The following is a 16949-nucleotide window of genomic DNA, read 5'->3' on the forward strand; positions in this document are numbered from 1 at the left end:
ATACCTTTACTTGACTACTTTATATCTTTGAAAAAAATACCGTTAACAATTAACTAGCTAGCTAGAAGCTTTTAACCAGTCCAACAAATTAGGACAGGCCTCCTTTCCCATGGGAGAGAGTATAGACCCACTGCGCTACTCTAATGCGGATTGGTGGGCTTTAACGATTATTATCACATGTTTGAGGGAATTACCGAGACCGATGGCTTATCGTGCTCTCCTAGGCACCAAATAAATTGTTGTATAATACAATGATTTATTTTAGAAACAATGTTGCTAATGTAGTGTTTAACTTTAAGAGGTCAGTATATTAAGTCATCCAAATGTGGTCCAGTATGTGTATGTGGGTTTTTCATTTCTGAAGATCTTAGTCTGCATCATCACTTGAAGAAGAATAAAAAAAAAACAAAAAAAAACTCCATTCACAACACAATGCGAACAACGACATTATAGAAAAAATCTTGGTCCAAATAAACTTAGTAATATTTTCTAATCTACGTTGTGGTGATGTAACACTTTTTGGTATATAAATTTATATGCATTGTTAATATTATTATTATATTATAACAAAAACTCATTGCAACTTGTAAAATACTTTAAAATTCAGTACAATATTTGATAAATCCCCAAAGCAATAATAAGAACAAGGGTGAAACGGAACGCAAAACAACCCCTCAAAGGCTAATGACTCACACCCCCAGTCGAAAATAACCGAACAAACCCGACGGTGGACGAAACTTACGCGTACGGGCGCACGAAAAACATTTTACAATCCATCTACAATTATGTAATATGTAAATTATTTTTTACACTAAAATTATATTAATAAAAAAAAATACAGTGATATTAAAGTTTTCCGCTAGTGTTAAAAAATATATGACAATTTCCATTAGCAAAGCACGCGCGATGTGAAGGCAATATTGATTTTCCGTGACGTGAAGGAACCCTATGCGGAATCCAGTGTTTTTATTAGATGTAGTGAAATATTTAAGTGTTCCTCTAGAGTGAGTAGATGGTGCAGTGTTTTTGCCTGTAAAATATATATTTATTACTCACTTAAACTCAATTGGAAAATAATTAAACACATAAATACTTCAGTGCCTTATAAAGAATCTAAAAATAAAATTCGACAAGTTAAAACCCCAAAAATTAAACACACCCCAAAAATGAAAAAAAAAAATTCAATAGAACTAATTTAAAATTCGAATGTTTATTTAAATCGAATAGTTCATGATACGGGCGCCATGTTATACATAAATAAACATTTAATTAATAAAATTCAAACATTTATGTTACTTTTCGAATGAATGATTAATTTATTTAGTTAAATTGAAAACAACTTGAAGATATATCGATCGTAGCGCTTTGTAGAATTGCTGTTAACAGCATACGACGTTTGACAAGATTACATTTGTTTTTCTTCGATTTTCTTCAAGCGCTCTGTTATTTTTAAACTCGATTTTTATTTTTTAATAAACATAGTCACTTTATTATTCGTTTGAATTATGTTTAAATAATTTCAAAACTATCTCGAAGGTACGTTTATTGGACTCTTCGTGGACTCTACATATAGAAATATATATTTTTGACTTTTGTACTAAAAAAACAGTCCATTTAGAAAAAAAAAACAATTTATCTGGGCAGGCCTATACGCAGTCCCGATTATTTTGATACGAAAAAAGGCTACAAAAATATTTCTTTGCAACCATCATACTGTATCTTGAAGACCTAGGTTATAAAATATTGAAATGTATCCTTTAGGTTACAGACTAGTGTTGTGCCTTGAGTTTTCCTCAACTTTTATAGGTCTTTATTATCATACTCAGCCAATTACTGCACCTCTACAGTCCACAGGCCTGAGCCTCCTCTCAAATATATGCTTTCAAACCTTTAAAGTAGCATAAAACCCTTCTTTAGAGTACTATACTAACTTATCGTTACAATATTTAGCCAAACTGTTAAGTCTTTTCGACGGAAAGCGTAGCCATACGGTTTATATCCGCAAATAAATCTTTATTTTGGACTATTCCTACCTGTCTTCTTTTTTCTGCCTGACTGTCTGGGCCGACTAAAATACTCATCTGCAAAACCTTAGGTCTTGTAGCTAAGATTGCAGAGATGAGTATACAACAATACTAAGGAACCAGCAGTGTTACTACTAGCCCGGGTGCGTTCAAAACTATTAAAGTGTTAAGAACGTGGTGACGGCGCGGCGAGGGAACAGAGATGCCCCCAAAATGTTAAGGTCACAGGAAGAGAGGAAGACTTTTGCATGCTGTGGTCATTTCTAGAAGGTTTCAATCTCCTGTCTTTCTCTTTTAAATATGATATTCTCATGATAATGTCATTGGTTGTTACCAGTTTAATGATCAAATAAAAAAAGATAAAAAAATCAAAATTCGATGGTTCGCGAGAGTAGTGAAAGCTTGAGGACGTGGGATGTTTCAAGGGAGGAACCCATTTTGACTCCTCCGAGTGAGAAATTTGCTTGACCGAGGCCCAGAGCTTTAGCTATGACGATAACGTATATATTTTGGGATTAAAGACTATCAGGGGGCGCTGCAGATCCAAACATATTTAGATACTCCTACTTTGTTGTATCATGGATTTTAGCACCTTCGTTGCAGCCTTTGTGATACAAGACATTAATAAGCAGTAGCGTGCACTTCATACATGCACAAAAGCACTGCCTACCCTAAAATTGATATCGAACTCGTATAGTCGGAAGATTTTTGCCACCGGCGTTTTATGCAATTTTCCTGCTGTATGCATACGCTGGTGAGGAACCCAGTAGATATATACATACCATCGAATAAGTAGAAACAGATATAGGTAATTTTGCAGTAGTTACATATTAAATCAATGTAAATTTATGTCATTTGCATATTGTCTGCGAAAGGTAAAGGCTATTAGTTATTTATGGGGTAGATAAGGTACTTATTAGTACGCTATATATGTATACTTACTTGTAACATGATTCCGCAGCTGAATGTGGACCAAGTTATAAGTCAAACAATGTATTGAACACATTCCATACAGCAGGGTTCCTGTACAATTTATGAATTTCTTAATTACAAGGTTACTTGGAAACAGTTGGCTCCGCTTTCATCTAACACAGATATAATACCGAATCTTTGTTAACTTGTAGAGAGTTGATGTTGGGAAAGAGCTACCGAGTTTCTAGCCGGCTTTTTCTCGGAAGAAACTGACTTCCGAACCGGTGGTAAAGTAGTAGAAATATACAGACTTGACGTTTCATTTAAGAGCCCAAATAAATTACACATACGTAAGTTCATCTATGCATAGTTGAACCCAAGGCATGTTTAGTACTTTTATCAAATAATGCGCGCAAATTAAGACTGTTAATATTCTGTATACAAATAATTTTCCAGATCAATGAAGAACCACAATTAACAATAATTTTTCCCATGTTAATTTGTATGTTTTTTCAATAAACAGTTTTCTATTTGCAAGCCATTATGAAATTTAAATAAAACCTTTGATAAGTTACGATCTTTTACTCCAAACATGACAACCAAGTAGGGTTATCATGTTTGGAGTAAAAGATCGTTCCATTTTTAATTAACACGCCAGCTGATATGAGTTTACTACGTACCTACTTTATTTAGCCGCTAACCACGTCAGATGTGGATATTCATAAAACTTTTGCCGGCCGCTGGTCGCATGTATTTGGCCAGTAGTCAGCAATTTCGATTTAAATCAAAGAATTTTGTGAAAATAATGCTCAAATTTCCAAGCATGTTTGAAAAAAAATATTTTGATATAAAGTCTATGTTAATCGGTGAGAACGCTTACGTTTAAACAATATGTTGAAACACATATATTACAACGAGGTTACTATACAATTGATGAATTTCTGTTTGAATTTACAAGCAGTCGCATCTGCTTCCACCTTACAAAAAATTACAGCTTATAATGGTTTTAAAATTTTCATGTTAGAAAAGAGTAGCTCCAGAATTACTTACCGGCTTCTTCTCATTAGACTCTGCCTTCAGAACCGATGGTAGATATCCCAACCATCTCATAGTTTCTGCTTCTTTTATCTCACCCAACCTTAGAGCCACTCTCAACAAAAGGAAGCCTAAACATATCCTTCACGACCCTGACGATCAGATTACTACTGACAATGCTCCGTATCAGGCCATACAATCAACCTCTGCACAGTCTTCGCCGGCGAAGACGAGGACCCCGACTTCTGACGTCATCCGGAGGTGGGCTCTGACCATGGCCTTGGAGGCGTGCGCATTCATCACCTTCCGTAACTCTTTCACTCCGATGGACGCCTGAGCCGAGGTTCGGCCACACATGAGGCGCCCTCAGGCCGATCCCTTCTTCGAGCCCTAGGGTTCAAACTCTTCCTGGCAGAGGGACGCCAACCAGCCCGCGTTACGCTGTTAAAATTATTAGAGTTAATCAGCTATACAGTCCGAAAAAAAATATAGCCCCGTATGGAATCTGAAGTGTGGTTCGGTCGTCTGGCAACTAGCCAAGCTTTTAACATAATTTTGTTGCCGATATAACGCTTTGGATGGATCACTTATCGTTTTTTTTGCTAGATTTGAAACCCATTTGACCGAATTAAAACAAAAACAGAAGGTTCTGTCGATTCCCCTAGCTTAGTGGAATTTAATGTAACTGATTGTAAGACAATTCCCTTATTCAGTTACATTTGCCGTCTCAGTTTTTATTCATCATCATATCAACCCATTACCAACTCACTACAGGGCATGGGTCTTCTCTCACAATGAGAATGGGTTAAGGCCGTAATTCACCACGCTGGCCCAGCCCTGCGGATTAGTGGACTCCACACACCTTCGTGAAAATTATGGAGAACTCTCAGGTATGCAGGTTTCCTCACGATGTTTTCCTTAACCGTTAAAACAAGTGACATTTAAATTGCTTAAAACGCACATAACTTAGAAATGCTAGAGGTACTGGAATTAGAATAACCGCTTCAACCGAGCGAATAAAAACTGAATTTTTATTGGTACCTATTTATAAAATTATTACGTAAACAACATAAAGATTACAGAAATCTATAAAATAACTTAAATATTTTCTTTTTGTTGGATGTCATTATAATTTTCTAAACAATGTATTTTCGATATTTCATAAAGCTGCTTGGCATACCGCGACTTTATATCTTTACACTTTTTCAAATGATTATGTACCTACTGGTAATAAAATATAAATTTTGTTCAATAATAGTTATTTTCGAAAGGCACTGAAGTAGTTATAAAATCCATCCAAAATTTAAAAAAATTTAAATATTAAAATTCATACCCAAAGCGAATACTTAGTAAGCTATGACCGTCCATTTTTATGGCACCCGACTGTAAAATATATAGGAAGAAAGATGTCTCCAAAAGAACTCTCAATATGACACGATGCACTGTCGCCACGAATCGTACTTTTGACGGTGAAAAGTCGGTTCCGGACCGGTCCTGTTACGGTCAGGCGTGAAGATGGAGGGGAGCAACACGGCCGCAGAGGCCCACCAGTATGTCGGGCCCTTCAGATTGGAGAAAACCCTCGGGAAAGGTCAGACAGGTAAGACTGATTTTTTTAAGTACCTAGTCTAGCATGCTCGTTAACCCATTATCGGCCCACTACAGGGTACGGGTCTCCACCCAAAATGAAAAGGGTTTAAGGCCGTATCCACTGCGCTGACCCAGTACGGATTGATGGACGTTACACCTTTGAAGAAATTATGGAACTCTCAGGCACGCAGGTTTCTTCACGATGTTTTCCTTCACCGTTGACGCAAGTAATATGTTAATTGCTTAGAACGCAAATAACTTGAAGAGTTATAGGTGCGCGCTGGGATTAAAACTCGGCCCCCGCAAAGTGAAGTCGAATCCTATACTAGACTAGACTAGACTAGACTATAACCGCTTCTATGCATTTCACATAAATAATAATTTATTGACCGAGCGAATCTCAGCTTTAAGTCCGACAAAATTTGCCTCCTTCAGCCAGTTTATTGATCCTCCTAAACAGGTCATGTTAAACAATCGATCTGGGCGAAGTTTGGTGTACAGGTTTAACGACTTCACAGATTTTTTGCTCGATTTTTTTGCCAAAAAATTTTACAAAAGGGGGTACTGGATAAAGATTCATTTTATAAGATCCGATTTCGATGGTTCTTTTTTTATTTAGATGGTTATTACTTTAAATACTTTGATCTCATAAAAAATTCGTAGCATCGCCTGTTAAAGGGTTTTGAGCCCCAGGGCTCGAGGAATATCGTGCGGCCATCCTCCTAGGGTCGCCTCCTGCGAGACTCGGACCTCGGCTTAGGCGGATGTCGGAATTGGTGGACGGTCATAAGCCGTCCGTGGTGACGTAAGAAATCGTAGGTCTGACGTTGGCTTTAGCGGGAGCCAAATCTGAGATGGCTTTATCGGGGGATAACTTTATCTCTTTCAATGCCTTATTATCAAAGTGCCATAGCTTCACATATTATAGTAGTAACATATTAAAACAATGCAGAGCGTCAGAACAGCTATGCACTGTTTTGTCAAATTTCAACTGACAGCACCTGTCAAATGCCAGAGGGTGAAAAAAACACTGTGTAATATTCAAACGTGATATATACGTTAATTAATAACCGGATCAGAATATACGTGTGCTGTATGAGACATACAAACAAACCGATAAAACTCATTAAAGCCCTCTTTTGAGTCGGGCGTTAAAAACTTTTTACTAGTGCTAGTTGGACAGAGGATTCCAATCTACGGCTCTTTGAATTTCCGTCCATCCGTATCGTATTATTCCGACGAGGTACTTATCCAACTTCAATAGAAGTGCTAATCGGAATCCAATATCTCTTGGACAGTTCTTGTACAGTAATAACCACTACAAATTGTGTCGATTAAAAAAAAAAATATTACAAAAAAGGAACGACTTTGTTATACAACTAAACAGCAAGAGATAATTATTTACAACACTTTTTAACTATGTATAGAACGTATACTTCGTATTCCTCTTTTATATATGTGCAAGGAAAGTACCAGTAATTTCCTAGGTTTACTTGGCACCGACTTAAATATGTTGTCATTATTTGTTTACTTGCCTTATTATTATCTTTTTAGTTGTACAACAAAGTCGGTTCTTTTTGTTCAAAATTTTTTTTCATGCTTTTAGTGATTAGGTTTGCAATCATATCCAAGTTATAATAGCCGACTTCCAACTGCTCATAACACTCTACAAAATAGTGCTTTTCCCGAAGCCGGCGCCGCAAATATTTTCAAGTATGTAGTGGGAATCGAGGCCTTGGACTCAGAAAGGATGATCGCTGCCCACTTCGCCAAACGGGCGAAGAATAATAAAACAGCTTTAATAGCTTTTTTGTCTTTTTCTTGTACCGACCTCTATTATCACCGGACTGGATGTCTAAAAATTACAGCTGAAATCTTGCTCTCATTTGAAGTTGCACATTTGACATACGGATTTCTCTGAACCAATCCGAAAACCATTGGACGGCCACTGCTATTTTGCGTGCCATCTATGGCAGATTTCTTTTGTCTTTAGATTGTATCTACCAACATTAATAATTATAACATTTATAATAATAACGCTCTATTGTTAATACAAGATCTTGAACTAAATTATGACCAATTTATTATCTATATATACTTATAATAAAACTGTAACTGGAAGATTTCTGTAAATTTAATATATTTTGAAAATTTTGAACGGGGGATGCTTTATAATCTATACTGAGTCCAAAACAGATTTTTATTTAATTTTTTTCCGTCTGTCTGTCCGTGCATCAAGTAAAACTAATGAACGGATTTAAATAAAATTTAAAATAGTGGTAGCTGGTCAATAAGAACTTAAGAATGCATGCCTACCATCCTACTAATATTATTAATGATTAATCCTTATCCAAACAAATAGTTTTATAATTAAAATTCATTATGTACCTGCAAATTCCTTTTTAAATTATTCAAATTGGATCTTTTAGAAGTTACGACGGGTATAGAAATGCTAAAAGCAAGAAGAATGCCGAGGGCCGCCCGGCCGCGTATTATATAGTTTGGAAATAAAACCGGTAGGTGGCGCTGGAATTAGGTTCTTGGTTTTTTAAGATTTTAATACCGAAAATAACCGATTTGATGCAGACGAAGTTGCGCGGGTCAGCTAGTTATCAATACGGCCGCAAACTCAGCCTTATGCTGTGGATTGGCAACAATGCTATACATATTAAACACTAAGAAGTAAAAAAAAGAAAAATAAATGTAAAAATAATTTATTGTTAAACCAATCAGCAAGTTATCATCACTTCAACCGATTAACGTCCTGGACATATGTCTTTTGCATGACGTTTCATAATCCACGATCCCGGGTCACATTTTGTCTGTCCACCTCCTTGGGGGTGGACCGACGCTTCATTTACCGGTGCGTGGTTACCATTCCAACACCTTGGGACCCCAACTTCTATCGGCTCTCCTAGCTATGACCCCCGCTCATTGCCACTTCAGCTTCCCGACTCGTTGAGTATGTCGGTATCTCTAGTTCTTCTACGGATATCACGGGTCTCCTCTTAGAATTAAACGTGTTTAGACCGAAGTCCACTAAGCTTGCCATGTGCGGTAGACTTCTAACGCTTTTGAGAACATCATGAAATCTCTCAGGCATGCATTCCTTAACGACAAGGCTGCTTGGAAGCAGGCCATTCCGCTCTCATCTCTCACAAAACAAAAAAAATCTAAAGATTGTTAAACTTTAAAATGATGTTGGAAAAGAGCAACCTGCTGAGTTTCTTGTCGGCTCTTCTCAGTGGAATCTGCCTTCCGAACCGGTGGTAGAGTCACTACAAACAGACTGGCTTGACGTTTCAAAAGTGCTCATTAATTAGGCCTTCGTGAAATAAATGAGTTTTGAATTTTTTATTTTATGAAGTTCTCCTTCGTTGCAAGTGATATAATTGCTCAAAAATATTGGAGCTGTGTGCCTGTTATTTGTACGCTCGCAGTTCGCTTTCAAATATCGAAACAATGCAATAACAGATAAATGATATCAATTTGTTTTTATCATTCGCGCTTATATACAGCTGGCACTCATGTCGATGCGTTTGTAAAATAAAAACTGTATTGCTGAATTTTCGACTCCAAATCGATAACTCTTTCGACATATTATAAATCTTACACTAAAGGATAATTAAAGACTGGTTTATATATATTTTTTAAATAATACAAATAATAAAAGAAATATCCTTTATTATTTGTATTTTCGTTTAATAATTAATATTATTACAAAGACAATAGCTTCCAAATAAGCTATATTTCAATCGTTTCTTCTATATCCCTGTAGCGCTGGACTCGTTTCTTCGTATCAGATTCTTCTAAAACTACTTGAAATAGCGAGTTTGCTAAAAGAGGATCTGGAAAAGGTTTAATATAACACTTTATTATTAATCATCGTCATCATCACCTTACCCTAAAGCGGCCCCTGATCTAGGGGGGGAAAACCGGGACATTGGCCTCAAGCTTCAGTTTCAGGGTTCGCGATAATCGTAATATTCCATATCAAGTTAGCCCTTGCCTCCAATCTCACCTGGATGAAGGATGGTAGCGATACGATACCACGTCAATACCGATTTATGATATAGGTTTAATATAATTGTCACATGTCGTTTGAAGATATCCTTGGCGCAGCGGTGAACTGAGTTCCCCGGTAAATTTGTGAATATGTAATTTCTGAATTTTGTTGTCTGGTCTGGCAGTGGCTAGTTACTACATTAACGACTTAGGTTTTCTATAATATTTTGCGTAGAAACCGATTAAAGTGTTCATTGTAAAAGGCATGTTGGCTAATTTTGAAAATGAAAATGAAATTTATGGAGAGAAAAAAATCAATTGCAGTAATTAATTAAATTTGTTGATATAAATTGCAAATTATATTTTTCTGAAAACTATTTCCCACGAATCCTTCGCCGGTTGTCATGGTCGTACCTACTTGTGACGTCATAGGCAAATAAGAGCTTTTGTAAGTCGTTGTTCCCGTAGTTAGAGTTTATTGATTTTGGTATTGATAAGAAAAACTTATTGATAAGAAATGCGGTGATATGACTGTGAGCTCGACTTCACTTTCGAGTTCGAAACGCACCCAGCACTCACCTCTAACTTGAACTTGAACGATTGGTGGTGCAAGGACAGGTTGAAGGAAAAAGGGCAAGAGGGCGGTCACCTACTCGTTGGATAGATACGGTGAAATCGCTGACCCAGACAACTGTGGTAGAATGTTTTCGACACGCTACCAACCGCCAAAAGTGGAGAAGACTCGCGCGGGAAGCCGTGCAATCCAATGATGCCTAGCGCCATGAAATTCATCACAGCAGCCACGACCACTCTGCCAAGAGTGCACGACTAAGAAGAAGAAGCTTCAAACAGATGTAAAAACAGAATAAAATATTATGAAAACTTTGCTTTACTCCACGAAAAGCAGGAGAATCTGTGTGGTGTAATTTATAATTTCTTCAATCCTTATACTCCACAGCAAACAGATCTTCGGCAATGTACCCTACGCACGTTTCGCTCCGAAACCGGAGCATCCTCAGTAGATTTTGACTTTACAATAATAAATTCGCCAAATGTATCGCCTTTTATACCATTCTTACCCCTATATCTAAGCCCCTCCCACCTCATTAGTTCCTTCGACTATGTTCAATAAAGGTGAAGTTGACGAATTGATGGTGTGCAAATGTTTAATCGGTGGCCAAAAAAAGTCGTCGCAACCAAACACAGTTCGAACGCAGCTACATTCATTTTAATGTCACCGATTACTCAATGTCAAAACTTGTTTTCAACGGCCACGCAACCAGAAATTTACGGCGACGCAAAAAAAAAACGAATTACTCTTGGGAGCGCAGTTTGAACTTAGAATAATATCACGATCCAATGTTAGACCATATAACGCTTTCATCTCTGACCAGATAGAAAAATGAATGTTAAAATGTAAATTGTTGATGCTGGAAAAGAGCAACTGATAAGTTCCTTGCCGGCTTCTTCTCCGTAGAATCTGCCTACGCAATATTACACGCGTGTGAAGTGAAAAGTGCTTGGCGCATTTTACTGTTTTTGGATACAATCTACTTCACGCAATAATAGCTGAATGAGGGTTCTGTATGTTCTTAATTCTACCATACCGCCATGGTAATTTCTGCCGTAAGCAAGCAGCATTGCTATCGTCCATGCCATTATCGATTATATCTATTATCTAAATCGAGTTATCTTATCTATTTATATATATATATATTATATATATATATATATATATATATATATATTATATCTTCTATATATTATTATTTAATAATATTTTATAAGTAGCTTTTGAAATATTCATAATTCCGAGCGCTGAACAATGTATGGCGGTGTACAAATAAACCACATAAGGTTTGTAATAAACCTAATCTGGTTTATTTGATAAATTCCGTCATTAAATTAGCGTCTAAAAATTAAAAATCCAAAATTCTTTATTCAGATAAGCGTAAATGTCACAAGCACCTATAAAAACTTCATAGATATTTCCCCCATTCTGCCAACTTAAAAACTTAAACTAGGTAAATTCGAATCGTCGTGGTCTAAGAAAAAGCCTTCATGAAACTAAGTCGGGTAAATACTAAAAACCTACCTATGGTAAAAGCGCGAAAGTCAAAAGATGTCACAAACCTCGCTCATAACGAATTGTAAATATTCATTTTAAAATTTTGCAACTCTTTATGCAAAGAGCGGCCCACTTGGAGAAAAGCGTCTTGCGCTTTTTAGAGTGCTAATTTCTTTGCAAAAAAAATATCAAAAGAAACATCTTCTTTCATGATCACCGGCAGGATTCATGCTAAGATTTAAAAAAGTAAGTTTCTGTGGGCCACCTGACTTAAACGCAAGTGTCTGCAAAGCTTCTTATAAATAAGGGAAATTTTGGCTGTGACTTTGACAAAAAGCACCACGTGCAAAATTTGGTTTTTGCTATCAGATTACTTAAATGGCTCGCTCGTTCGCATAACAAAAAGTACACACTGATACAAACTCTGCTCAGCATCACAACTGGCGAAAACGAAGTCCCTGACCTCTGAAGTATCTAGTGGTAGAGCTTTTTTGACAGCTCGCCCCAGTGGTGTCCACTTCGTACATGCACAAAAGCACAGGCTACCCTAAAATTATTATTGAACTAACATTGGAGATTCTTATTGGAGGAGAATTTTTGCATTTTATAAAGTCTTCATGCTTTATCACTAACCTGTTCGTTAATCCTGTGTACGCCACTGAGCCACCCCTAAAGATCAGCATAAATGGACAGACGTAGCGATTTCCAAACTTTTTTTTTCCACATTTTTATCGGCTTCGCACGCTAAGGTAGCCTTTAAAAGATCACTTTTAGTGGCCACCTTTGCACCCCAGCACTAAGTACTATTTACTATTGTTTTTCTTGTGTTTTTCCTATTGTGTTGTGTTGCAACAAAGTTTTTCTATTCCATTTTATTCTTGTGTACCACTAACTTTTGCGTCGATGGTTGAAATATAGTTTCTTACGGATTTTTTAATCTTTGATACTTCAGTAAGGTGTCGAAAGTGCTCTTGAGAATCTATTGTCTGTGAGGCGTCTGCCGTTAAAATAAATATTGCCACAACTTTGCAAGGTAAGTAATTTATGAAAAGCACTACCCCTTCCAGATTTCCGAGGAATATTAAAAGTCTTTGTGGAGAAGCCTCTATAAAATACCTACTTAAAACAAGCTTAAAGTTCAAAGTGCATTGCTTGTATTTCAACTTTGCTAGAGGTATTGTTGCTTAAAATCGAAGCAGTGTATTCTTTCACTAATGACAAAATGCAGATTTTCACTAATGACAAACCAGGCAATGCCTAAGTAAGCAACGCCTAATCATAGAAGATTCTTAGGCATACATTTACCTATCACCATTTGATTTTCACTAGGCAACTCACAAGGTGTGGTATTTTGTATTTGTATTATCATATTTTTCATTTTTCGTATGGCTGAAAAAAACCGAACTTATATTTTTTACATCTGTCAAGTGTCAGTATACAAGTTTCCTAAACTTTACGATCCGCAGAATCGGTGTCGTAACTTTGGACGGCACCGTTAGACTTCATCTAAGAGTTGGTGTAACTCTACGCATAACCCAAATCATTAGGCATCAGATTTAAGCGTTTCCTAGGTTTAGTGTTAAATGAAAAAGGTAAAAGTGTCATAAATAAGCATCTTACTTGTTTACGATGATTCAACACGAGTTACATACAACTCATAAGTTGAAAATAAAGACTGAAACGAAGTTAAAAAGAAAAAAAAAAAAAACAACCTTATATTTAGGTAGACCTACTGTAACCTGGATTTATATCTGAGAAAATAGATAGGAATGGAGAGGAATATAAACTCATATTATTTGCTCGTATGTTGTTTTAGCACGACCCAAAAACCCCTTTTTTTAATTTTTTGACTGTCTGTTTGTACTTGCTAGATAAAGAAACAAGAAAGCTCGTATTATAAATATTTCCAACTAGAAAGAAAGAATAACTCAAAAACACCCTTTACAATTTTTGGCCTGTTTGTCTGTTCACCTGGCTAATCTCTGGGTAAGTCATCTTTACTAAAAGAACTTTTTTGTTTCATTTGATAAAAATATTTCGATTTTTTGGAGGTACGGCTGTCTATAAAGTATACAAGAAGTTTCAAGGCAAAAATGAATTGCCTTGCTTAAACTTTGCTGGAATTGGAATTCAAGCCAATTTTATTGGTATCTATTTTCGAAAAAAAAAAAAAAATTGACGTAGTAATTTAAAAAATTGGATTATTCTTCACTAATTATATCTTAAGCAGATTATCAGATTATCCTGGATTCTCACTCAGATTATTTGAAGTATCCAACGTCCAAAATTTGGATAGGTAGGTAGGATCAGCCTCGTTTATCTAGTGTTTAATTTTACGTCCTCGCGTGGACGTAAAGAGTTTTATAATGTAGACACGGACAATTTATATATTAAAACGTGTAAGTACTTATGTAAACGCGTTGGAAGTTATACTTCTTTGGCGTAACAAGATAACAATATTTTGAAAAGTTTTATCTTTCTCCTTATTCTACGTTTGTAGAGAAAGAAACACTAACGATAGGAAAAAAGTAAATAGGTACCTTGAAAGTTTTATTAGGTATAACGCATTCTTGTTTTCTCATTATCGGACCACCAAGCTTCACTGAAAATTAAAATTTGAGATTTATGTACATTTGAATCAATTAAATCCCTGGAATTAATATACTTTTCCTGCTTTGTGTTCTAATATTGTTGAAGTTAGGTATACTTCGTTAGCGGCGTCAGGAAAAAATCATGAGAGTTAAATAAACACGCGTAAAAAGTAAGAATAAGTAAATTAAAAGTGATTACATTATTTCAATAAATAAAGTAACCAAACTTAATATATTCAACGATTATAACGATATATATATCACGTTTACGTCGTTCCTCGTCGGGCAGAATATTTGTATACGTATACTTGTGTATTGTTTTGAGTTGGAAAATAAAGTAATTCGCCATTTTGTTTTAGCGGCGATCTTGGATTTGAAATTTATCATAGTGAAGTAAAGCATTTTATATCCCTATAGATAAAATTGTGCAAAAAGATTTCATCACACACAGACACTTCAAACTTATAACACTCCGTCATTTTCGCGTCGGGAGTTAAAAATAACATGTCGATGCGGGACAGTTCCGACACGTCCCAAAATGGTTTATGTTAAGAATGCGACAGGTAACTGACAGTGGTCTAAAATTGGGACACAGTTTAACCTTTGGTTCGGTACTCCATTGAAGTAGATCAAATTAAGTCAGTGTAGATCAATCAATCTACAAATAAATAACGCGGCTCTGCTCGGTGGCTCTGCTATTTAAATACGAACGTACGATTTAGCGCAATGGGGAGTGAGCCAGCTTTCTCAGTCCGAGGCCGTGGGTTCGATCTCTGGGTGTTTATCTGTATTTGTATAAGTATTTATGTTTATTATTCACAAAAAATATTCATCAGTCAATTTAGTACCCATAACACAACCCGTTCTTTGGGGCTAGATGCCGATATGTGTATTGTCGTAACCTACTATCATCTTGTTATTAAGATTTGCATAAATATATAATATATATATATATTATATCCAATCGCCGCTAAAACAAAATGGCGAATTACTTTATTTTCCAACTCAAAACAATACACAAGTATACCGTATACAAATATTCTGCCCGGCGAGGAACGACGTAAACGTGATATATATATCGTTATAATCGTTGAATATATTAAGTTTGGTGAGCATACCTGGGCCAAAATGTATATACGCAAGTAAAATATAGAATTGTTTACATACATTATTTACTTAATATTTTTATTAAATTAAGTATATCACTAACTTACGCTCTTTAATTACTTACTTGCATTATTTATATATTTATGCATTAAGATATTCTTGTTATTAAGATTTGCATAAATATAATATATATATATATTTATGCAAATCTTAATAACAAGATGATAGTAGGCTAAGCTGTTGGGGAGTATGGCAGTTATATTGAACCCCTACCCCAAAAACACTAAAACGCTAAGCCACGGCTGAAGGTTCACTGGTCCACCAGCGACAATATTATGGTCAAAAAACCATAAGAAGGTCCCATTAATATTTTTTGATTTAGAGAAACGGATATTATAATTTGAAATCATTTTTTAAATTTCCATATAAAGGTAACCTTAAAAAACCCTAACTACTTGCAATGAATTGCAATCGCATTTACACGTGTATGTGTGCGCGTATGAACGTATGTCTGTATAAATAGTATCCTTGACCCACTTTGACCTAAAAACCAGTGCCGTGTGGTGAGCTTTTCTTATTATTTATTTTTACCATTACAAGTTATCAATACAAGTTATCAATACAAGTTATCAATACAAGTTATCAATACAAGTTATCAATATTTATTAATATTATTTTCTCTGATTAGTCATTTAGTCTTCTAAGTTAAATGTGTGTTCACTTTCATTACTTTCTTTTATATGAATCAATCATTTATGTCATCATCATATCATTTTGTTTTTATCTTTCTTCGTAGCACTAGAGATTTTTTATTTAATTACTTTTTTTTTTTTTTTGCATTCTCTCTCTCTCTCTATGGTCGTTCCTTCATGACTGAAGATCGTGGCCCTGGTGAGATCTCAACTTCGCGTTGGTAAACTTTCTCAGCCGGATCGTCCGACAAAATTACCATTGAGTCTCGACCTATCATTTCTCTCTTGGGAACATAGTGCAGTGGTTTCCCGTTGCCTTCTGCAACAGACATTTTAGGAGTTATTTATAGCTCCAAGGCCGCTGCAGCCTCTTCCATTCAGTTTCCCGGACGGGAGTATGGATATCCCGCCACTGATCGGTCGCCAGAACCTCGTCTGTTGTCCAGCAGGGAGCACCACGAGCAGGTGAGGTTGACATTTGGGGTTGACTAGGTGTTATCGTCATTCTTCCCCTTACTCCCCTCCCCTCTTTAATTTTTGATTAGGTACTTTAGGTACCTACAATTAATATTATCTGTCATAGTAAGTGTTACCTGTATCTACATCGTATCGCCCTACAATATTATGTTGATAGTGTTGTGGATTACATATTAACGCCATTTTTGTTTCTTTTTGTTAATTTTAAGAGCTTTTGTTGCAATATGTAATGGTTTTCTGTCCCAAATAAATAAATAAGTTAGCCCTTGACTGCAATTTCATTCGATGGTAAGTGATGATGCAGTCTATAGATGGTAGCGGGCTAACAGAGGTATGGAAGTTGCATTAAACCAATACCCCGATATGGTTTCTACGCCACATCGCTTCGCATCGCTTGGTGGCACGTCTCCTTCGGCAGGGTGTGTAACTTGGCACGGCCAAAGCCATA

General features: G+C 36.1%; 1 protein-coding gene across 1 annotated transcript in view; it reads left to right on the plus strand.

The window, feature by feature from the left end:
• Positions 1-5352: 5352 nt before the first annotated feature.
• The window catches only part of LOC120627903 (serine/threonine-protein kinase BRSK2), a 52848-nt gene continuing 41251 nt past the window's right edge, over positions 5353-16949 (plus strand). Inside the window, exon 1 of the mRNA XM_039896026.1 lies at positions 5353-5571. Coding sequence (XP_039751960.1) covers positions 5487-5571 — 85 coding nt within the window. The 5' untranslated portion in view covers positions 5353-5486. The remainder of the gene's footprint in view (positions 5572-16949) is intronic.

The sequence above is a fragment of the Pararge aegeria genome, chromosome 12, assembly GCF_905163445.1.
Source record: "Pararge aegeria chromosome 12, ilParAegt1.1, whole genome shotgun sequence".
Lineage (NCBI taxonomy): Eukaryota > Metazoa > Arthropoda > Insecta > Lepidoptera > Nymphalidae > Pararge > Pararge aegeria.